Source organism: Rhea americana, unplaced genomic scaffold, assembly GCF_003343005.1.
Source record: "Rhea americana isolate MKP2758 unplaced genomic scaffold, rheAme1 scaffold_342, whole genome shotgun sequence".
In the NCBI taxonomy this organism is placed as follows: domain Eukaryota; kingdom Metazoa; phylum Chordata; class Aves; order Rheiformes; family Rheidae; genus Rhea; species Rhea americana.
In genome coordinates, this window is record NW_028186471.1 from 332,195 (window position 1) to 357,691 (window position 25,497).

The 25,497-nt window shown below is 40.4% G+C and overlaps 1 protein-coding gene across 7 annotated transcripts in view; it reads right to left on the reverse strand.

Annotated features, from left to right (window-relative positions):
- Positions 1-25,497, reverse strand: part of PALM2AKAP2 (PALM2 and AKAP2 fusion) — a 279,762-nt gene that overhangs the window by 40,305 nt on the left and 213,960 nt on the right. Inside the window, exon 1 of one of the 7 annotated variants that reach the window (XM_085311520.1) lies at positions 21,801-22,088. The exons of 5 other annotated variants lie outside the window; for them this stretch is intronic. In XM_085311520.1, coding sequence (XP_085167646.1) covers positions 21,801-21,860 — 60 coding nt within the window. In that variant the 5' untranslated portion in view covers positions 21,861-22,088. Of the gene's footprint in view, positions 1-21,800; positions 22,089-25,497 lie in introns of those variants that run through there. One more of the 7 variants, XM_085311521.1, reaches the window with a different exon arrangement.

The window sequence follows — 25,497 nt, forward strand, 5'->3', positions numbered from 1 at the left end:
CTTGATATGGGAGCACTGAGCTCTTACATTTCACCAGTGCTTAGCACTTGCTGAGCAACTTGAAGTGGGCAGGTGCAGCTCTTGCTGCTTTTGCTCACCCATATTCACAGGGGAGGAGACCAGTGTCAGGTTTTGCCATCGTTTGCTGTCAGGGCTGCATCTTATCGTGTCAGAGAGGGTCTGCAGCTCATCAGAAAGAAAATCCCTCCAGCAAGAGTACATACATGTGCAGGCAGCTGAGCTTAGTAGTGCAAGCCGTCTGGACTCATGCAGCAGAAAACCTTTAACCCTGGCAAAAACTTGAAAGTTTGTGTTCAGCCAGACTCAAAGAATACCTGGAGRTCCTCTCACAGTGCTGTCTGGGTTCAAGTTCATTCCCAAGGGTAAAAAAGGTGTGTATCACTCTTATTTCCCAGGTGAGACAGGTAAAACTTCTTAGAAGATGTATTCACACTTGACTGCCCTGAAAACGGGCTCAGGGGCATTGCGAACTCAGGCAGAAAGCAGCACACGACACGGTTCCTACTCCTGGCGCAGCGAACGTGAAATACCGTGTCAAAATTACTAGTGAGGGAGTCACAAGTACCAATCAGCAGGCAGCACAAGATTTCCTGAAAAGACGATGCTAGAAAAACAAGCTAGAAAGACCATACTACGTTCCACTTAAATTATTTTTCTCATATATCTACTGTAGATCTTTGCCTGTTCATCTGTTTACCTAACCTTTTGAGCAAAAAATGAATCTGAAGTGAGAAACTGCTTATGTTCGTTATAAGCTATAAGCTATATATAGAGGGAGAGACTCCCCCCCACCTTCAGCTAATCTTTTTAGCTGCTCTCTAAAGCATTGGCTTATGTAAACTCTTTCGCCGTGGCTACTGAGGTGGTGGAAAACCGCGCTGCACAACCGGTGACAACCGGCAAGCATTGCAACCTGGTGAAAGTCCTGCAGCGTGCTGCAGCATTGCTGGGGTCACCTCGATCCAAGGTAAAACACCCTCCTTCGCTCTTTAGGGATTCAAAGATCTTAAGCTTGTTTCAGCGTCCCTCGCGAGGGAGGCAGGCAAACAGCCGAGTCTCTGCCTTGCGGTGCAGGTGAGCAGTCCGGCTCAATCTCTCAGGAGAAGAGCGGGAAGCCGCCGTGCTCTGCTGCGAGGGAAGGCTGCGCACCCACCGTGCCCCGGAGCAGCGCTGCGCTCACCCCGCCGACGGAGCGCGCGGTCTTATCTCACGGCACACGCCGGCTGCTACGCGCCCGTCCTCCGAGGGACAAGCTGCCTTCAGGAGCTTCGTCAGGTCTGCGCAAGGGCGACGGCGCAGCGGGGATCAGCAGCCCTAAGGGGACCGTCCCCTGCGGGCCCTTGCCTCTCCGTCCTAAGAAGCTTACTGTGAACTGATTTAAATGTTGTTAGTACTTCGGATGACTCGCCATCTTATGTGCTGAGGCTGTTCTTCAAACAAGTGCAGGAGAAAAGTGTGTGTGCGTGGGGGGGAATCACTGGTTAAAACAAGCTGTTTATTGTGGTAGCAAGGAACACGTGCCCAGAGTTTGTTTTGATTTGTTTAGATAGGGTGGCTGGCGACAAAGACTTGGGGAAGTTTGGAAGAGCTCGAAGAAAAATGTTTGCTTTCAAACAGAATAAAATGTTCAGGTTACTCCCAGTCTTGCAAGTTGGAGTAATGTCTGTTAATTCCTATTAATTTAATCTAAATMTGAGTGTTTAACTCCAATGCTTTGTTTAGGAGCTCCACATACTGCATGGGCAGAGAGAGGACAGTTCAGGGCTATGGGAATTCAGACTTTTTGCATGGAGTTTATCCTTTTTCCATGTTTATCAAGAACCTACTGAATTTATGGGGTGATAGATGTCTGAAGCCAGAGTGAAAATCCTTCGGGCGGTCTTCAGCCTAGCTGTGGTTTCAGCACATGCATTTTGAAGCCAGATATTACCAGGACGCTCTGCCCTTACCCCCTAATGAATAAATAAAACAGACTTGTGACGTATTTTTCTAAGCAGAACAAGAGAATGTGTGGGGTTGACTCAGATGCGGGGTTGCCTTAACTTTGAACAAACAGTACTTTAATGWATGTATGCAGAGAAAATTAGAAAGGAGAAACCCCAGCACTCTGTGAAGAAAGGAACACCTGCTTGCAATAACAGCACTTGCTGCTGTCTGCCATCTACCTAAGAAGCACCACTGGCAGTAGGAAGCATAAGGCAAATTACCAATATAAACTGGAGGTGGGTAACCTTTTACAGACAAAGAACCAACAATACAAGATGTCAAAGAGCCATAAGCTTAGAAAAAGTGCATATTTTCAAGTGGCATTTACTCCTTCTTTTACTGCAATTACTCAGCTGTCCTTTCTTCTATGCTTAATACTGGTAAATGTCAAAACACACAAACATTTGGTATATTAAAACTGATTGTTTTCTAATTGCRTTGCTGTGCTTTTTATTAAATAACAACAGCAATAAAAAATGAATTTCTATAGTAGAGAAAGAGAGTTTGGATTCCTTTTCCYTGGTCTTTCTTCCTCCACCACAAATCCTCAGCCCCTGCCTTACACCATCACTCAGCCCGAACAGGGTTWGGAGTCCAGTGGGCATTTTGCACAGCAGCAAAATGATGCTGATGGGTTGACTGGCAGTTGGACTGGCAGTCTGACTGGCAGCATGTCTCCTGTGTCAGGCAGCAGTTTCAGAAGCTAAGCATTGGCCAGAACTCAAAGAATTGTATTTTCCTTGAAAAACAGCAGCACGCAGCTCAGGAGATGTGGTCGTTTATTCCCAAACTAAAAACCCAGTTTATGATTTTTTAATAAAATGTTTCAGAAATTCGTAATCTTGCATTTTTATGTCTCCAGAAAGGTGTGGGAACAAATAAACACAAGAGATAAGATACATACTGTTTACRGCTTAAATCTTGTCCATATTTCTAACCTCAGTACAGGATGATGACATCCAGCAAGACGCTAGGGTCCTACTGAAGGAGACTACAGTATTCTCCAGCTACAAGATCCAGATAAAACTGAAGTATCAAACACAATGCTACTTACCAAATCAGGAAGGGTATATCAGGGAAATGTTAAAGGCTCTTTAATTATAAAAAAAATATGAACATTTATTCCCTAGCTGCAATGATTTTCTAGGTGATACWGGAGTTATTTAAAATTTTCGGAAGTGCCTTACCAACAAGCTTGCATGAAGACACTGTCATTTTCCCTGATGATTTCTTTCAGTGCTCCCTGCTATAAAACTAAGCTCCACTAAATTGATGACATTGTGCAAAAGGGTGTGAACATTGTTTCGCTATGACATTTTACAGAAATGCAGTGTTAAAATATAATTAATTCTTAAACTAAGTAGTCAATGCAATTTTTTTCTGTAATCAGATGTAACTCTGGTGCAACGTCAGTTCTGGGGTTATACAATCTCCCTGAAGTTCTATCACGTTCTGAGACACAAACTTTAACTGTCAGATAGGGTAAGAGAAAACAGCAATGAGCATGCCAACACACTGAAACAAGCAACATGTTCCACTGTAAGCATACTCCTCCTGATGCAATAATATTTTCTTATTAAAAAAATGCTGTGTTAGAAATATCTGAACTGCTTTTTGCACTTTGGAGATTGAGGTTAAGAGGAATGCTGAAGGAACATTTCCATTTTGGGGCAGAAAAGCCACACAAAGAAAACAAATGCCCAAGCAGCAAAATTTATCCTAGGGAAAAAGAAGGGGGAAAAAAAAAAGACCTAGGCTCAGAGTCAGGAAAGCATAAAATTCAAATAATCATAGAATAATAGGCAAGATATTCTGAAAGTCAGTATACGTGTAGAGGTGCATACAGGTTTGCACATGCTTAATCCTGAAATGTATCTGAGACTAAGGAAGTAAGTGTATTTTAAAGGAAAAAAACAACTGCAATAATAAGATGTATAATCACAGAATCTTCTCAAAGACAGGGCTACAGATATCTTTTATTAGTGAGTGAAAATAAATTTGAATACCCGAGAGAGCCTATTTTTATTGCTTTAGAATGTTACGATACGATATCTTTATGATACAATTTTTTACAAAATTATTCTTCTGCAGCTCTATCTCTCCTCATTTATGTACAAATTGAATGATTCTCTGTAAATCCATTTCACATGTGAAATGGAGAAAGCTTATGCGACTGTTTCTAATGCCCTAGGGGACTGTTTTGCTACATTTGTTAGTTTCTTTTCACTACAAATTCAACTCTAATATCATGAATTAGGTCTTAGAGATACATGAAGTGTTAGCTATTGGTAGGTCTTAGCTTTCACTATACAAATTCTGTGCTTTTGGTTAAAAAAAAATACTAACTCGAGAATTATTTGGGCAACGCAACTGTTTATTTTTCTCCCTTCTTTTTTCCAGCAGGGATTACTCTCCTATGATTATGATTTGTCTATATCACTGTGACAGGATAAAAACACATTACAGTGGTTGTGAACACCATGAACACACATTGTGAATATAAAATATTCATTTTGAAGACCCTTCACATTKCCAGAGTGGTATGCTCGGGCCATCGTGTTCTGAAGAAGTGGTTACACAGAATTCAGCTTGGACCTGTTCTTTCTTTAATAAGTTATAATGGAAAATCAGGAGATTCTGGCCTTGCTGACACATATAGAAGCTCCTTTAAAAAAAGCCATCAAAAATTCTCATGATTTTGATTTGCAAGGCCTAGCAGCTGCAGCTCCAGCAGTTTAGTAGGCATGACAGCTGTGAAGAAACATGGTGGCTCCTTAGCTGCTGAAAGCCATAATCCAAATGCTCTACTGCATCTAAGGAGTGTTGGATATAYTTCAGTGGGTGGTGGTTTCCTCAAGCTGTACTTTTTAATGAAGGTAATCACATTGTCAGAAGACCTGCCCGCTCCACGAGAGACTGTGAGATCACAGCTCACAAAATGAGACCTCCCATTGTTGCTGTTTCTTAGAGGAAACTTTCTCCTGGGCAGTGGTGAGTGTAGTTCCATGGGGGAAGTTAGAGACCTTTGTTGTTCAATTGCTACAAACAAAGAAATGGGCATTGCTGCCTCTTGGGATTTTTGCAGAACTTGGAATAACTACTTGTATAAATATACGCCTTTGCAATTTCTCTTTTCTGAGTTTTTCCAGAATATTTTCTCTTCCTCTTTTTGGTCTTTACTTTCTCTTCAGTGTCAGCTCTTCCTCTTTCCCCTCTCTAGCTTCCTGCATCCACCATCTACACTTGTCTTGGTGCAGGAGTTCATGTTTAGTGCATCATGTTTAGTTCTTTTCACCCTGAATCTTGCACAGTGGAAACTGTGGTTTGAGCCTGTTTCTCTCATCTCTACGTAAATTGGCTTCTGTTGAGATTCTGTGCATTGGTCCCACTCAGAAGGTAACACTGAAACACATCTCATAAATTGCTCWGCACTCCTCCTGGTTTGTATCTTTTAAGTGTTCAGACAAACTCTGGGGAAAGGTATTGGTCTCTAAGCCAATGTGTTGTCTCACACTCTAGGCAAACATTAAAACTAAGACTTTTGCTTTTAATCCCATAATTGTACTCCAACCGTAGCAACAACGACCATAAAATCAACCCATAATGATTTCTTAGGCCGGACCCAGCTGCTGTGCAAATTAAGGCTCTAACAATGACAAGGCTACAGGGTTTTGGAAAGCAATTGTAAACAAYGTGTATCCTGTCTGTAGCTATCTTTAGGGGCAGTGAGAAGTTTTCCCCAATAGGGATACATCTGAATGTCACAGTGACCCTACCTGTGYGGGGGAAGGAGCTAATCTCTTCCTCCTCCTGCCATCTTGAAATAGCTAGAGGAAATGGAGAGGGAATAGCCCTCACAGACGTAACTACTGTGGGCTCAGAAGATGTCTTTACACTGGGCTTCATCTCATACGTCTATACAAGGGACTATATATGCCTCCTCATGCCAAATTTTAGGCCTGGGAAGGCTGTCTGAGGTTGCCTTCCCAACCTGTATTCCTATATGATTAACGTAACARTCTACACAGAGGCAGCTGGAAAAATATTGGATGGCACTGCAATTTCAAGTAGTAAAGGTTGCAGTCTGGGAAGAGCAGGCACAAGAAACCCATGTTGCCCATCTGTATTTCTTTTCCAGTTACAGGGATGATGGACAGAGCAACACTTGGCATTTCTCTAGTCCCTCCATACAAGGACCTCAAGCCACATGGTAAGCACTAAGGTGCTTCACAATACTCCTGGATATTGTCTGCGTTTTACAGAGCAATCTGTATCAGTGCTTTTAAAAATAGCTTCTTAGGAGACCATTTCTGAGTGCTTTTTACCAGCATTGTGGATGCTCAGCCCCTGATTCTCTCAAATAAGGCAGCCACCAAACTGGGATATCTAGAACTTGAGGAGTACTTGAAAAAATAGCAGCTTAAACAGTTTGCCTAATGGCATGTCCCAGTCATGGTAAGGTACCACACTTGTGTGTTAAACTCACAGGCGTTAAAGCTTTAGCTATGAGATTGTACCCAAGTTACTGGGAAGGCTCTGAGATGTCTCCACTCCATTTTAGCGGACAGCTGCTGGCAAACAGCTCTATGTTAATGTCTCATCTCCCTTCAGTGTGAGAAATCCTTTCCAGTAATAGGATAAAGAGAACCAAAATATCACGATGAAGTTGCAAAACAGAACAGGGAGGCAGGCAGAGCAGCAGCGAAGGCAGGCAGGAAGGAATGGATCACTATCCTGTCAATGGCTGGTGAAGTACCAGCAAGTGAAATACAGTCATCGAAGGGGCCTGCAATCACAGAGGAGGGGAAACACGTGATTCACGTCTCTGTTCTTTTGCTCCAGCAAAAAATTCAGACATAACTTGTCCATTGCTGGGCCTCCCACCTTCCTGCAACATACTGAATCATAGCGAGGGCAAGGATGGGTTGTCAGTAAATGGAGTGTGATGTTCATGTGAAATTCTTCACCACAGCACAGCATTTCTGAGCAACACAATAGAGGTTTTAAATAAAGCACTTCAGTCATTGCTGTACAGATATTTTGCTGAAGTTTTTTTTGGGGGGAGGGGGATTGATTTCACCTAGGGATAGTCTCTAGCTYATATTGTTATACTAGAAAGATGAAAAATTTACAATACTCAATAAATATTTTAATGACTGTTTTATAAATGGTGTCCACAGTGTATGTACAGGTCTGCAGTGTTTCCCCTTCTACCTGTCAGTTAGACCATTTCAAATTGATTCTTTAGCATGTTCCCCCCACCAAAGAAAAACTGAAGTGTCCATGCTGGCATCAGTTCTTTTTTAGAGTTTGGTATTGGTCCTTCTCCCTGCAACATCCRTGCAAATATCCTTGTAACAGGCCAATGACAGTCACTCTAGTGGACTTCTTGGAGTTTCTAGCACTGACTACCTTTCTAGAGTCATAACTTTAGACCAAGTATTAAYCTCATTCTTATGTTACACATTTTCTCCGTGCCCCACTACATTGATTGACTGGCTAGTAATTGAGGCTTTAGGATTCAGGAAGAGGTTAACACTGCGAGTTCTTGCGCACAAATAATAGTTACTGTAAACATACTGGAACTGCAATCAGTWTTAAGCTGAAAGCCTTTTGGAGCAGGAACTGTCTGTTTGTTAGGTGTTTGCCCAGCTCTTGTCACAGCAGGGTGCTCTCTCTGGAGAGTCGGGACAAATCTTAACTGTTTACTTTCTTAAATAAACAACTGCAGGGAAGAGGTAACAGGCAAGGGCAGTGCAGGCTGTGAGCTGAGGCAGTGATTTGTGCCTTTGGAGACCACAGGTCAGAACTCCTTCCTCTTGGTTTAGATTCCTGAAAAATGTATAAGCACCTATCTAACTCTGTTGCCCGTAAGTGGCTTATCTGGGTTTGATATAGGAAGCTAGGAGGTCAGGACACTGGAAAGAAATCAAGCTGATTTTCACAGAACAAAAAGAACCAGTGCAGCACATTTATTTTTCCCAAGTAACAGTTAGTCTTCATGGTTTCCCCGACTGATGGACAGGTCAACAAAACACTTGCTGCTTCAAAAAGGGACTTTCATGAGGCATATAAAGGTACATTTTATTCTTCTCAGAATATGTCGTGTAACTCACAAAATGATAAATAGCAAAGTAGCATGTACTCTCTGAACTGAATATCATTTTTCAGAATTGAGACATGTCCAAAATAAGGCAGGGACCTGAAGTATTTATAATACCTAGAACAATAAATACAGCAGCTAATCTGAGAACTTAATTTATGTTCTTTAGGATGACTTATATCTGGCAGACTTCATTAGATGAGATCTGTAGGCTATAAATAAACTGAACTTAGAACAAATGAACATTTTTTTACATGCAGGGCTTAATGCATTACAGTTTTCTGGCAGAACAAAAAATAACAGGCCAAAACCATGTCTCATTTTTAATGAAAAAACAAGTCAGTAAAACAGACCTCCAAAAAAGGAAATCTCTAATCTACAAGTGCAAGTACCCAAGCATGTCTCCAATTCTTCTCATTCAGTTTAAGAAGAAAGGAAACCAGGCCACCAGAAGTTTACAGACTAATGCAATTACAAGGTGGCTAATTGACCATTGGTTTGTCTGTTATCTATTATATAAGATAAAGCTGTACTAACAAATCTGGTTCTCCTTTTCACAAAGCTGGATTCTCACCAATCAATTTATCAGAATGGATCCTTTTTATGGGAGAAAGTAGCAGTAAGTCGAAGATATATGAAGGATCATTTCTTGTAGCTATTTTTACACTCCATTAACTAACTGAATAATTGGATTTAGCTATAAATAACAAATGCATTTTCACCAGAGAGTGTTTAACATTTCTTACATCACAGATGAAAAAAACAGAATCCTCTTAGTAAGTCTAGTACTGAAAATCAAATAAAATGCCTGTACACCAATGCACGCAGCATGGGGAATGAACAGGAGGAACTGGAGATCTGTGTGCAGCAGCATGTGGAAGAGGGAACAGGCTACTTGGGAGGATTATAAGAATGCAGTCAGAGTATGCAGAGATGTGACGAGGAAGGCTAGGGCTCACTTGGAATTGAGTCTGGCAAGGGATGTCAAGGACAACAGGAAGGGCTTCTTCAAATACATCAGCAGCAAGAGGAGGACTGGGGAAAATGTGGGCCCACTACTGAACGGGGCGGGGGCCCTGGTGACAAGGGATACAGAGAAGGCAGAATTACTGAATGCCTCCTTCGCTGCAGTCTTTACTGCTAAGGGCAGCCCTCAGGAATCCCAGAGCCTGGAGGTAAGGGAGAAAGTCCAGAGAACGGAAGACTTTCCTTTGATTGAGAAGGATAGGATTAGAGATCTTCTGGGCAAGCCTGACATTCACAAATCCATGGGCCCAGATGGGATGSACCCACGGGTACAGAGGGAGCTGGCAGATGTTGTTGCCAGGCCRCTCTCCATCATCTTTGAAAGGTCCTGGAGAACTGGAGAGGTGCCTGAGGGCTGGAAGAAAGCCAGTGTCACTCCAGTCTTCAAAAAGGGCAAAAAGGAGGACCCAGGCGACCATAGGTCTGTCAGCCTCACTTCCATCCCTGGAAAGGTTATGGAACAGCTCATTCTRGATGTCATCTCCAAGCGTATGGAGGAAAAGAAGGTGATCAGGAGTAGTCAGCATGGATTCAGCAAGGGGAAATCCTCCTTAACCAATCTGAMAGCCTTCTCTGATGGAATGACTGGCTGGGTAGATGAGGGGAGAGCAGTGGACGTTGTGTACCATGACTTCAGCAGGCCTTTTGACTCTGTCTCCCAGAACATCCTCCTAGATAAGTTCAGGAAGCTTGGGTTAGACAAGTGGACAGTGAGGTGGATTGAGAACTGGCTGAAAGGCAGAGCTCAGAGGGTCGTCATCAACAGTGTGGAGTCTAGTTGGAGGCCTGTGGCTAGTGGTGTCCCCCAGGGCTCGGTACTGGGTCCCATCCTGTTTAACTTCTTCATCAGTGACCTGGATGAGGGSACAGAGTGCCTCCTCAGCAAGTTTGCTGATGATCCCAAGCTGGGAGGAGTGGCTGACACACCAGAGGGCTGTGCTGCCATTCAGAGAGACCTGGMCAGGCTGGAGAGCTGGGCAGAGAGGAACCTCCTGAGGTTCAACAAGGGCAAGTGCAGAGTCCTGCACCTAGGGAAAAATAACCCCATGCACCAGTACAAGCTGGGGGCTGACCTGCTGGCAAGCAGCTCTGCAGAGGGAGACCTGGGAGTGCTGGTGGACAGCAAGATGACCGTGAGCCAGCAATGTGCCCTTGGGAGGCCTTGAGAAAGGCCTCATCTCAAGTACTGTGTCCAGTGCTGGGCTCCCCCAGGAAAAGAGAGACAKGGAGCTACTGGAGAGTCCAGTGTAGGGCTACAGAGATGATCAGAGGGCTGGAGCATCTGCCCTATGAGGAACGGCTGTGAGAGCTGGGCCTGTTTAGCCTGGGGAAGAAAAGCCTGAGGGGGGGATCTGATCAATGTGTACAAGTACCTGAAGGGAGGGTGTCAAGGGGACGGGGACAAACTCTTTTCAGTGGTGCCCGTGTGACAGGACAAGAGGCAATGGGCAGAAATTGAAGCACAGGAAGTTCTGGCTGACCGTGAGGGGGAATTTCTTCCCTGTGAGAGTGACAGAGCACTGGCACAGGTTGCCCAGAGATGTTGTGGAGTCTCCTTCTCTGAAGACCTTCAAGGCCCACATAGTTGCAATCCTGTCTAACGTGCTCTAGGTGACCCTGCTTGAGCAGGGAGATTGGACTAGATGATCTCCAGAGGTCCCTTCCAACCTTACTGATTGTATGTATGTAACGAAAGACAATCTTTATTCCTACTGTGAAGTAGGAGGGGAAGTCCTCAGCCTGCAAAATGAGCCACCTATTTGACCTAGTTACTAGTTGTTACCTTTAGGTTGTTTTTTCAGAGCATGGGAAGAGTGTGTTGTTTTCCAACCCAGAAATGGTTTCCATAGCATCTTTGTATTCTTTTCAATGGGCATCACTTTCTTTGGAAACAATTTGGACCCTTTGTACAGACATTCATAAAGAAGTATTTCATATAAAGTCAGCTCGTAGCTTCCAAAAACAGATCTCCACAGAGCTCTGCTAAGTCACCTAAGCAAAATTCACCTGAAGGCAATATGAGTCTTTACATAGAGAACTACTGCTTTCCATGTCTCAGCCACTGGCTAAGAAACAAGCTGGCTAATGTACTTATCTAGCTCTTAGCATTGACATCTTTTCTTATCTATTACAGGGTCTCAAAAAGGAGAAAGAAAAGATTATCACATTTATGTGGTGACATGACAGCCAGCTATTACAGAAGCATGGCAGATACCTGCTGCTTAATTAAGGGTACATCTTCAAAGTTAAGCTAGCTCAGACTCATACCTGCTTGTTGCATCCTGTCCCCACTGTGGTTCATACTAAGAAACCTCATTCTTGTGTTTGGCAGAAACACCATCCTGGTGTGAGTGACACTGGTTAAGGTCAGTGCTGTTGCCAGGTTGAGGAATGCATGTGAGTGTGGATAGTCCACCGGCATCATCTCCTTATTTGGTCACAGTGCCTGAAGAACAGGCAAGTCTCTCACAACATGCTGGTGAAGCACACAACACACTGTCAAACACGATGGACCTACAAGTCCCAGTACACACACATGGTAACATATGCAACACTACCAAGGATGCAGGTAGTGACTCCATAGTGTAGCCACTCACATCCAGGGTGGGGAAGTTGGCTAACCTCAGGTAACTTTGCAAGAGATGGCAATATCAATGGTCTTTCAGGCTATTTTCCCCTGATTTTGGCTTAAGGAGGTTTACAAACTGCCAGGTGAGTAAATCGGTTTTCCAGGAAGCCTTACGAATATTACAAGTTTTGTGATGAGAAGAGTCTCTGATGATAACATATTTCACTTTGTATTACAATCCACATAGTAAACATAGCTCCAAAGTCTGCCAAAACCACAAACAGAAATCTAATCGGGACATCATGCCTTGATCACTGCATCTGGGAATGTGATGAATGCACAGAGCTCTGGGCACAGCCCAGATGTGGACATCAGCGTACTGGATGCTACCGTAGTCATAACACAACAACAAAAGCCTCGTCACTGTCTCCAATCAGAGATAAGCAAAGAGGTAGATACATGAAGGTAGGGCACAATATCAGGTGACGCAAAGTGAAACTAGTATGCAYGAAAAGCAGAGGCTATATAGCATGCACCCACAGCATCACAATTTCCAGCCAGGGGCGTAAGTGTGTTGGCATCACAGCAAAGATAAGAATTGAAGGAAGACACTGAGAAGGTTTTCTATACAGTTAGACAGACTGTAATCAAAGCCTTAAAACAAAACTCCTCCAAAGCCCACAGGTCATGCAAGAAGAAAAGGAAACCCCTAGCAATCTTCAGACAGAGCCAACTCCTCATAGGAAAATGGAGCACAAGACGTTTCTGTCGTCAGTGGGAGTGTTCAGAGTGACCAACACCAAAATAATATGTATCTTCCAGCASGGAGTTTTTAGTAGTGAGTATAATTAACCAATGGAACAACTTAATCCAGGGCTGTGATGAATGCTCCCTTGCTGAACATATGCAATCAAAACTAGATTTTTTCTAGAAGATAAGCACTAATCCAAACAGGAGCTGATTTGTGGATATCAAGTGGTCTATGTCATAATAACAGTCACAATATGTGATCACAGCTGGCCCTTCAGGCCTTATAACCYATGAATAAAATGAGTCATGAATACCAACTGTACTGTTCCTTCCTCCAGCGATGTGTATGGTGATATGGAGCCTGTGTGTGGGTGGGTTATGATTAATGATGTACATTACTATGACTTCGCTAAAGAACTTTTCCCCCTGCTGATTACTATGGCTTGGAAAAGTTTTTCTTCCAGGAATTATGATTAAAACCCCCTGACTTCATATAAAGCTCCTTTTTTTGTGTTCATAATTTCAGATATTATTTTGCTTTCCTGGCGTGAGCAAGAAGCTTCTAATGGGAACTTGAGCCAAGCTTTAATTAATTAGAAGCTTTATCAAGATGTGCCCAGAAGAAATAATGAACACCTTACTAGAATCTGTTTTTTACTACTGCCTGAAAATGGCAGGGAATTTACACAACCATATTCTTAAAGCTATAATTGCAATCATCTTGAGAAGAGGCCTTGAAAGTCTGTCTCACTGAATGAGGACAGAAATCATGATGATCAGCTAAAATTTGCTTCTGTTGACCAGTACATCAGGAAACACACTTAGATCACCATTTCTTCTTCTCCTCCACTTTATTATTACCTTTCTTCTGCCCACCCCAGTCTCTACATCAAGGGCACATGGACCTGATTTTCCTTTCATTTCACGACAGGACCTTCATGCACATACTGTTCTGAGATAGATAGGTCTGCTTATCTGCCATGTTTGCCTCCCTTCATTCCAAGTTCTTCCATTCTTCCATCATTTCTAGGATTTTATGCCATGATTATTCTACTCATCAATAGACAGGTGATTAGGAATCTGACATCCAGGGTGTCAAGATCTAAAACCTGAAACCAAGGGTGATCTGAACTGAGATGGATGTATGCTATTCCAGAACATACTAATTGATTCTTCAACTTTTGTAGCCAGCTCTAGAGATGCCTGGAGCTCCCATTCCCTGCCTTCTGGTCTCCTTCTTTTTCTAATACCTATGGAATTCTGTCTTGTGTTGTCTAGACTGGATGTGCTCTTGTGTTACATTCACAAATTACCTTCAAGTAGATTGAGTCTATATGCAGGGGCAGCATTTCTCGTTTGGCCAACAGAGATGCTAAATGTCAAGGCAGATACTTTACACACACACAAAAAATGTGGTTGTAAAGTATTGGAAACATATAGAAATGTCAAAGGAAAGAGAGGCCAGCAGAGAAAAACAAGTCTAGGATCTGTAGCACATAGTTTAAAGAATGGTGCTCAGATTTCAAAGGGGATATTACTGCAATCCAGAAAAAAAAAAAAAAAAAACTAAGCAGAGTCAGGCTTTCTAGTTGCCACAAGATAATTCTATAAATTAAATATTGGAACTCCTGAATTTGTTAATACTAATTAATGTGTTGTGCTTATCCATACTCCCTGAATTTTGGAACCGGGTTTCTTAATTAAAAGTTGCTGTGCTCCACAAAGGAAATCAGATAAGTAACACTAGACAGACCTTAGTGTAGGATCTCACTTCTATCTAGTAAATTATCTTTCATTTGAAGTATTCATGCTTGTTTTTCTACTTTGAAATCACAMAGAAATTCTCACTTTTAAAGTTTCTATTCTGATGTAGTTTAGGCTGTGAAATATAGCGCATATTTAAGATATGAAATATATCACAATATAGAACTCACTAAAGAACTCATTCTTTTACAAAAAGGGAAGTGTTTAATAAGCAACATATGTTATTTGCTTCAACTGAGAGTTTCTTCCTCTGAACTTGCAACCTGAAAACATCACCTCAAATCTTTTACAAAACAACCATTAAAATCCCATTCCTACAAGCCTTATCTCCTATTCATGAAAAATGTAACTATTTGTTCTAATTGTGTAATTGTGTCTAGTTCAACATTTAATACCTGGGTTAGAGATGGGTGATTACAAAATACATCAGAATGGAATAAATTGTTTTCTCTGCACAATTGTAGCCTTATCAAGGAAAGAGTCTTTTAACTTTCTAAACTGTTTATAGGGTGAATCATTCCTCTACAGCGGTAAATTAACAGGGCTTATAAAGCCATTCATAAATTTCCCAAGGGTCCTGCAGACTTGTGAATTTATTAAGCAGGTGTAATGGGATCAGCTGTACTAGACTGACTTAATATAACACCAATACATTTTTGGTTCAGTTGCTCTTGGTCAAAATTAGAGACGCTAAYTTAATACTATATTGACAGAATTTACCATTTCTAATCATCATATGATAAGACTACTACTGATAGTATCTGTTACTCTTTTCAAATGTAAAACTTTTATTCCAGTGTTGAAATGTTTGAAATTATGGCTGAACTATACACATCCTCAAATATACTCTATCATTAATCTGAGTGAGTAGAACTAATTGCATACCTGTTAACAGATTGCTAATTCTCTCAAATTCCCTCATCTATACAGAATAGTTTTGCTCCTAGGTAACAGAAATGAAGAAGAGAGAATGAAAACCCAGGTCTTCAAAAGCGACTAAATACCTAACCTGTATGAAAAATAATAGTCAGCGAGTGCTTCTGTACCTTGGGTATACCTGTATTTCATAGGGTCAACACTGAAAGACTTTACTAGAGATTAAGAGGAAAAATGAAACTTGAACAGAACTGGAAATACCTTAGAAAGRCAGAGGAAATAAGGGCATCACTTTTTAAAAAAATAACAAGCTAGAAATGKTTTAAAACCATTTAGAACCACTTAGAAATGGTTGTAACAAAGTGATGACCAATAGCTGGATGCAAAAGGGTTACTACCCTAATCTGCACAAACCGTTACAGTTTGCATTTGGTGGTCCTAAACCTCCCTGTTCATACTGCAAGAATACTAAATCCATTTGCTCAGATATCATTACTAGACCCCAGTAAGGCCAAGGAATTCTTTAAAAGCAGAAGATTTTTTTTTTTAAAAAAAAAAGTAGAACAAAAAGTATAATTACAAAGTCCTTTTTATTTTCCTCATACTTTTTAAGCCTTCATCAGTCAGATGTATTTTCAGGATTGCTTTTCTCTCCAACCTGAAAAGGCTAGAAACTTCCCTAAATTATTTCTAAAAGCAAGTCTAAATTCTTGTAATATAAGCTTAATTAATTGCATAAACTGAGAGTTTAAGAGAAATACTGTTATAAGACTCAGAACAGAGCCAAGRAAGCTGGCAACAGAAAGAAGGCAATGACTTTCTTGAAAGCAAGTATCATTTGTCCATGTCAGGTGTTTGCTGCCCTTTCCTCTCTTTCAAGTAGCACTTTGTTGGATCCTGAGGTGCTTCACTTGGGCCCTGTATATTGAGTTAGTGCTACTGTATTAGCACTACCTGATCAAGACCTCTGTAATCAAAGAGTCGTCATCTCCTACTGCCTAACTTAAGCCTATGTCAGTTCTTCCTAGTATTTTTCTGTATTTACTTGTTACCAAGACAAATTCCTGATCCAAATCACTACTTCAGTTCTGAGACAATATGATTATTTTTCACTTTGAATGGATTTTTATTTATCTGGGAACAGAGATTCTTATAATGTCTGTAGAGTTATGTTAGATACCAATTTCAAAAGCCTCCTTCCTGAAAAATATCAGGAAATTGTTTCAGCCATGTGCGCAGAAGAGAGAAAGTCATGAGTTCATTCATCTGAATCACTGAAGACATATTGAGAATAGCTTTGATATTACCTACAAAAATGTACTTGTTTATAGTGCCAGAGTTAATATGTCGTAGTTAGAATATAAGAACTGTCACCTAGAAACAGATTAGTTGACTGTAATCATAATTAGAGTATTTTTTTCAAGTCTTGCCTTTACCATATCACTTAAAAAGGAACTAAAATCTAGAGATGGTATAAGAAATAGCTGTACATATAAACAAAAAGCATCTCAGTGACAGCCCCACCAAGCAAAATGTGCTTCAATGGAATAAAAGAATCACATCTACCTTTACAGAGAGTTTACCTTTTCAGTTTAATCTGACCTTAAATTCAAAATAATTTATTGCAAATATGTAACGCTCAAGAGTTAAGTCAAATTCAGAATACCAAACCTGACAGAGCAACTGCAGGACTCTAACAACTTACAATGATTATTTGTTTCTGGAAAGACTTATGACGGACTCTAGTCAAACACTTAGGAAGGTTGTACGTCTGCCTTGGGGAATTCATGTTCCTGCAGCTCCTCCTTACTTCCTAGGTGTTGAGTGCAAATTACAGCTTTCAAAATCTGCATCACTCATTAAATCAAATTACTAGTCAAACTGTGTCACCTCAATAGGTCTCTAATTAGTCTTAGAACAGTTTTGCTATATACCAAGAGACCAGATATGGTCTTGCCTTTTCATTAATTGTATTCGTGCTAACTTCAAAGTCCCTAGCAAAAATATTTCAGCAAAACTTCTCCACWTCTGGTATCATTATAAATAGTACCTTCAAACTATTGTCATATTATCTCTGTACACCCACTCCTACACCAACCAAAATTAGTGAGAGCTTTGCTGCTGATTTCAGTGGGAGCAGGCTTTGCGTCTTAATGTTGATGATAGCTTTCACGCATGTCAACAGTGAGTAAGTCATTCTTCCAAGCATAAAATGCTAAATGGCAATTTAACTGGACAATGAGCTTACATAACAGTAGAGATGAAATATTTCAACGTTCCTCCAGAAAGGTCAACTGTGTACTCTCATCGTCTCTCCAACTGAATAGCATTTAGTGAATATTAATGTTCAAAAATGCCTGAATAGGCAAAATATATGCAAAATGTAACACTGGCTAGACTTACTTCATTACAATATAGAGATGAATGTAACTTATAGAAATAATAAAATACTTATAAGAAAATACATTTTACGTTTTTCAACATGCCTATGTCAGAACTGTAATTCAGAGGCTATGGACCACATTGAGAAGGCTTAAATTTCAACAAAGTACATATAACTTATGTGCTTTCAGCTTTCAGCTATAAGCTTTCAAATTTTCCTAGCACTCCCCATTACCTGTCCAGAGAAAATTCTGTGGAATYTAGGTCCTTTGAATACGACTGTACAACAGACTTTCTGATTCAATTCTGGACAGCAATCATCCTCCTAGATAAGCTCAGGAAGTGTGGGTTAGACAAGTGGACAGTGAGGTGGATTGAGAACTKGSTGAADGGCAGAGCTCAGAGGGTCGTCATCAACAGTGTGGAGTCTAGTTGGAGGCCTGTGGCTAGTGGAGTTCYCCAGTTCCCCTAGTACTGGGTCCCATCCTGTTTAACTTCTTCATCAGTGACCTGGATGAGGGGACAGAGTGCCTCCTCAGCAAGTTTGCTGATGATCCCAAGCTGGGAGGAGTGGCTGATACCCCAGAGGGCTGTGCTGCCATTCAGAGAGACCTGGCCAGGCTGGAGAGCTGGGCAGAGAGGAACCTCCTGAGGTTCAACAAGGGCAAGTGCAGGGTCCTGCACCTAGGGAGGAATAACCATAGGCACCAGTACAAGCTGGGGGCTGACCTGCTGGCAAGCAGCTCTGCAGAGGGAGACCTGGGAGTGCTGGTGGACAGCAAGATGACCGTGAGCCAGCAATGTGCCCTTGTGGCCAGGAAGGCCAATGGTCTCCTGGGGTGCAATAGGAAGAATCTTGCCAGCAGATCGAGTGAGGTGATCCTGCCCCTCTACACAGCCCTCATCTCAAGTACTGTGTCCAGTTTTGGGCCCCCCAGGACAAGAAAGACATGGAGCTACTGGAGAGAGTGCAGCAAAGGGCTACAAAGATGATCAGAGGGCTGGAGCACCTGCCCTATGAGGAACAGCTGCGAGAGCTGGGCCTCTTCAGCCTGGGGAAGAGAAGCCTGAGGGGGGATCTGATCAATGTGTACAAGTACCTGRAGGGAGGGTGTCAAGGGGACGGGGACAAACCCTTTTCAGTTGTCCCGTGTGACAGGACAAGAGGCAATGGGCAGAAATTGAAGCACAGGAAGTTCTGGCTGACCGTGAAGGGGAATTTCTTCCCTGTGAGAGTGACAGAGCACTGGCACAGGTTGCCCAGAGAGGTTGTGGAGTCTCCTTCTCTGGAGCTCTTCAGGGCCTGCCTATATGCAACCCCGTCTACCATGCTCTAGGTGACCCTGCTTGAGGGTTGGACTAGATGATCTCCAGAGGTCCCTTTCAACCTTACTGATTCTATGATTCTATGCCCAGATGTAATGGACATTCAGTACAAATTCATGCATTTAGGACAACAGCTCTTAGGACACAACTCTTAACTAGGCAGAAGCCACCTCTGTTTCCGAGTTAGCAACAAAGGAAAGAAAGCTGAAGGCACCACCAACTCCTATGAAGTGGTTATCAGTCAAAGGGTTTTCAGTTGGACCAGAAACACACATTCCTGTTTGAGCTAATATCACAATCACAAGATCTTAGTGCAAGCATGGTAGAGGTTTTAAATCTTTTAATCCTTTKGACAGAGAGTGGGCACTTGATTTCATTTGATGAGAGTGTTCCCCAGGCATCCTATTTAATTTTTGGCTCAGTCTGTATCCTGAACTGAAGCCTAGAGACTGAACTGCTGCCAACACTGGCATTCTGCTTGCTGACATCTTAATGCAGTTCAATTCAAACATCCTAAATTCATTGTCATTGCTTTATTACTTGAAGAGCTCCGCACCACACAGAGTTCAGTGAAGGATATTGTGCCTTCAGGGGTCTACTGAACAAAAGGCCAAATTTTTCTTTCATCAACAGTGTCTGATAATAGACTGAGTGTCTCATACTTGTTACAACTTATGACTGCAGTACCATCTATGTTAAAACAAAACCATCACAAAAAGCATTACATGGAACTTTGTGATTTATTTTTTTAATGCCAAATTAAGACACCAGAGGAAAAAGGATGGAACTGCTTCTACAGAAAAATTAGTGTTTAGTGCCTTGCTAATTGTGAAAACCAGGAACACATACATTGCAGACTTATATTTTTCCAGAATAAGTTATAATATAGCAGGGCACAATGAATGTTTCTAAAGGTTACTCTGCACTGTGGTGTATCCAAAGGGGTGGACTCCCACAAGCTTCTATAAATGTGTATCCTACAGAGTACCTTGGAATTAAAAAGGGCTTGGGCTGCAAATGAGATTGGAAGATTGAGACRAACTATACTAGATTTCATTGACATGATAGGATGGAAGGGCCCTTGAGCAGTTCTCATGCTTATCTCTCTGCTCTAAATATATCTTAGATCATCCCTGGCAGAACTTTTGTCAAACATGGTCTTAAACATGCTACTGAAGGAGATTCCGCCACCATTCCAGAGAACCTGCTTTGGGGGTGACTTTGCATGGAAAACAGACAGGGGAAGAGCATTTCGGAAGTCCTGATGCTCCCCACCATCAGGAAGGCTGGACAGGCTGGAGGCGCCCACAGGGCCTATGCTGCCACCACCACCCTCCCATGAGAATGCCATGCACCAAGCTTATTATACAAAAAATGAACCTTGTTTGTGTATTGCAGATATGTAGGAAAACATACACTAACTGTATTTTTTGGGGATATTTTTCTGGCAAAACACTGGACATTTTCAAGGTCAGCAGGTAGATAAGGACATGTTCTTGTTTTATATTTATGGAAATATATAAATGCAGTCAAATTCAGAATGAGATGTTAAAATCTGATGTAACCAAATTAAAACAGGGTTATTTCTTTTCCTCTGGAAGACTGTAGAACAGGTGCTGATAGCACAAAATCCTGTGTCCATTCCAAAGATGATTACATAATGACTAGTAATTGATCAATACAATCTGCATAGTTTAAATCCCTTAAGGTAAAAAGGATTAGARAAGGAAAAGTCAAAATGGACTTGATAACAACAAATGCAAGCTATTTTGTGCAAAATAAYAATCCATATGCAGACCTTGATTATTCGGTTTCCAAGTATGTACTTTCTAGAATGACTGAGGAAAAAAGGCCAGTCTGAAAATCTTGACACAGGGCCTAAAAGCTAGTAAGAAATAAGCCTTTAAAGTTCTAAGAACAAAATGATACAAATGGAATTTTAATTTTTATTTGTCTTTTATTGGGAATCATGATAATTTTATTTGTCTCTTACAGCTGTGTATGGTATTTAGAAGACACGTTTCTCAACATTTCTTTGCAACTTTTGTGGCTACAAACCTTAATTTTGAAAATCAAAGCTACTTCTGGCACTTGGCACTTATGGGAAAGAAAAATAATGCCAAATACTTCAAAAGTTATGATAAAATCAGGATAGTTGATAGCATGCAGTAAGTATTTCTGCATTGCAATACAGGACTTTCATATAGAAGACCATCATACCTAATAGACTGCTTTCAAGGAAAAGAATATTGCAACATACTGTGAGAATCAGTATACAACCAATGTAGGCCAAGGCTAAGTTATTTTAAATGTATATTTTTCAGATTTTTCAGACGTCTGTCTTGCCAATATTTGTTTTTTGTGCTACAGTTTATTTTACTTTTATGAATCCTCAAGGCTTATGAACAGTCTTGAAGTGAATATAATTTAGAAAACAACTAGCAAGTTTTAAGCAACTGGAGGGACTTGGAATCAGAGGACAGGGATTTCATTCTCCTATCTGTTGCTGACTTGCTGCATGACCTTGAATAAAATACTTAACTTGTCTAGGCTTCAGAAGTCCTTTAGCATGCATCTCTTAAGAATGCTGTGAGGTTTCATTAATTAATTTGTTCTTATCCAACTGTCAAAAGGCTAAGGATGGAGGGGCTATGCAAATGAAAACCAGTATTAGTATTTTGCTACATACTGATGTACAGACCACTGTCTGTACATATGCACCTCTCTCTTGTCTCATATACATATAAATACAAACGCAGAGACACAAAAACATGTACACACACTTATGTTTTCACACAATTACTTCTGACTTCTTTTCCAGATTAACAGCAACATGGGAATACGCAATGAAGGAATAAATGCTATACATCCCTACAGAGGCAGGAAGCACTTTCATTTACTATGCATGTAGCTCTGATATTGCTTCCCTTCTGCAACACATTCATAAGAGAACAGAGTATGCTTGTTAGGCAATATTATGAAAATAAATGTTCTTACCCTCAGTCCTTGCTCCATGGACAAGCAGAGGACCTGCCAAGGTGCTGTGTACTTGAACATGTTTGGCCTCTTCTGCAAACAGGCTAAATAGCAAAAGGCACACAAGTCTCTCAGATTTCCTGGTTGCTTTTCATTTGAGGGATGCTTAAATTGAGAGAAATCCTTTAGTGCTGCTCTTCAATGGACTCTTGAGTAGATTCTAAGATACAGTTACAGCCATTCCACTTGCACCCTGAGGAACTGAATAACTAATTCAGTAAGAGGCTTTTTTCCTTTGGAAGAGCTTAGTTCAAACTCAATTAGCATAAATAGGATGATAACCTTTGAACCTCCCACTCCTCTTAGAAGAGTTGACAGTGGGCAGTATGTTACTGACTGTTCCCTCCCCTGTAAGTCTTGAGTTTATTTCTATAATTGGTATTTGATTCTGCTCCAAAAGTCTAGGAATGGCCATCAGAGACTATCATCTCAGCTATTTCTGACATATGCAAGGAACCTGGAGCTTTGCCTTTTTTATTTTTGGTATTACATTTTGTCCCAGCTCAAAAGAACTCCATTTTCTTCCTGTTAGGTCCCAGGGAACATGATCTCTGTTTTACAATCTGCAGAATTTTGCTGAAAACATTTACACAGAAACTGCTATGAACATTCTCATGCTAAAGCCACTAGACTAGAAGAAATTTAAATTTAAATGTTTTCCCCAAATATAGAAAAAGGAACTCTTTGAACCATCAGAAATCTGATATGGTGAAGTCTTACTTGTGATAAGCATTCCTTCTTTAATGGAATGCAAGTTTTTCAGTTAGATACCAAGGCCGATTCTCCAAGAAATTAAACAAGGTGAAAGAGCAAAGCTCTTCTATTTTAGGCATTTCTGTGATTTCAATGATGAACTGAAATTGTACTTCTGTATCTTGCTGTTTACTAGAAAACATAAGTGGAATGCTGTATGCATATCATGGCAATGATTGTTTTCCTTTTATGGCAGTAGTTTGTACTAACAAACCATTATTGATGCAAATCCAGGCATTTAGATCAAGTAATTAACTTATCCTGGCTTTTTTTCTTTCAATAGAGGAAGAAAAAGAAATTTAACATTTATACTGCCTTACATTTGACTCTACTATTTTTATTATTTTATATCGTGCCTGTATTTCTTCAAGCCAACCCAAACAAATTAGAAAGATGCAAAAGAAAAATGTAGAAGACTCATCTTTATATCTACTTGTGTTAGAGACCTGAGATTTCTATACACCGAGCTGCTCCCTGATCAGCTCAGCATATTTGAAATTGAAGGAGCCCACAGGAATGGAATAATAATAGTAAAAACCTTATAGATGAGATTTAGATGTCATTCTGCAGCACAAATGCCAACAGAAATATTTTCAAAAACAATTTAAAAAAATCTCTGAGAAAATACATATCTTCATAAATATTTTGATCATTCTTGATGGTGCAATGATAGATACTATCAAAAAACAATGAACAAATGCTTAATTGCTGGTTTCACTAGGTACTTGGTAAACAATAGAGAAATATATGAGTCCCTCCTCAACTGAAATGTTAGTTGTTATATTTTTTGCATACACCTAATTACTGGGAAAGTGACACCAATTCCAAAATGTAAAACTGAGAATCTGTTTCAAATCAAGAAAAGCATATAGTACACACATCAGTTACTATAGCTTTGATAATGCTTATACATCCTTTATGGCATAGCATATAAAGCCCCAGCTTCTGCTATGGAAGCTGTTTTGCTCAGTAGCAGTCATATAAAGACCTCTCTTTTCTTTCACTTCTCTCTGTATTTTGACCTCTTGCGTTGACATTTCTCAAATTCATTTTGGAAACAACATATGACTACACGGAATTTCCTCCGTAGCTGAAAGTGATTTATGCCAGAATACACCCAGGTACTTAAGTTAGTATTCTACCAATTAAAATGTTTTTATAACAATCAGAACACCAAGAGCAAATGGCAAATCCTGTCCTTAAGTAAGAGGCCAGACTTGACTCTAGCATGGAATACATCAGGAACTTATGTTACAGATGCAGAAGAATTGCCTTGTGCTAAAGTAACATCAATTGTTTTGTAGACTGGGAATATGGCCACAGGCAGAAGTGCAGCTTTTGGTGAGAAAGGGCCATTCCACACATCCTTTGAACATTCCTATGCCCAGATATGCAAACAATTGCTATTCACTGGAATGGAAAGAAGTCTGTCCCTACATATCCTCATTTTTTAGCATCTTAATATCTTGCTTTCTTTTTGGTTGTGTATCTTGTTCACTACCTACATGATAATGCTGATACTACAGAATTTAGTTCTGTAGGCAAATAGGAATATAGATACAGAATAGACCAATTTAAGATACAATTCTACAGAATCAACAGTGAACTAAGTCTGCCAAAATTCCTGAGACAAAGAAGGTTTGAAGGAAAATCATGATGTCAAAAGTTTTCGGTTCAATATAGAATATTAAACAAACCTCTTAAAAAGAAGGTCTTTGATCTTTGATTTTGCTGGCAAACAAACTAAATGCCCTTGAATGGCTTAAAAACTGTTAGCCAGAAGCACTGTGATATATCAACATAGAATAGCTGCTTATTTTTTTGCCAAAGTTAGGTCTCTTTTTCCTCTTGCATTTTAGGCTTTTCTCCTCTCTGCTTTTAATATAAAAACAGAACTGTTAAATAGCTTCCCACCATAATCTATTCTAAATGAAAGATCACAAAGTCACTGATGTCAGGAAATTAATATAAATACACCCATACCATGATCAAAAAGCTAATACAATTGTTGACCCATCTTCAAGAAGAAACAGATATTAAACAGAAACCACAAGGAAATATTACTGCATCATCTAAGCGGTGGTCTGTTTACACTGATGGTACATACTAATGAATGCCCACAGTGTTTGAGAGCCCATCATTTTTTAGCTCTTACCAGAAATCATTAACAGCAGGGGAGAGCTTTCCAGGAATCAGTCAGAAGTCAAAGTACTAAAATTTACAGCACTTCTTTTTTTCAGAAGAGTTTGTTTTGAAAAATCCTTGGAAAAGGTAGTAAGAATCCACAGAAGCAATGCAAAATGTCTTCGCAGGAGAATGCAAAGCGCGTACCAATAAATATCACACCCACATTTTGTGGCTTGTGTTTCTTAAGTATAGGTCATTCCATTTCCTGTGAGTCTCTGACAGCACAGGATTTACCAGTGCTGTCTTTCTACAGCTCCCTTTTATTTCCCAATGAAGACAAAGCGTTTGCATAAATTGAAGGACTTGTTTAAGCTGATGGAGCCATAAGAGCTGTTTGTCTTTCAGCTGTCCATGAGTAAAGAAGAGGAGACAGAATATAAAAAGGATGAAATCTCCCACTGCGAAAAACATACACCAGACTGAAATTTATGAGACCAAATCCAATCTCAGGCTGTAACGTCTTGGGAAAATCACTTAATCTCACTGCGTCTTTCATCAGAAAGGTGCTTATAACATATTTTGTGAGTGAGTTGAGTGCAAAAAGTATGCTTATGAGGATACTTGCAGGTTTATTTTCTTTTCTGAAGACTGTGGGAAAAATAAAATTTCACATCAGATCTGTGTGAAAGGAGTATACCAATTTTGTATTTTCTTTGATTTTGCCATTCTAAGAGTCCAAGAGAAAAAATAAGTCAAGATTTTAAATGTATTTTTCATT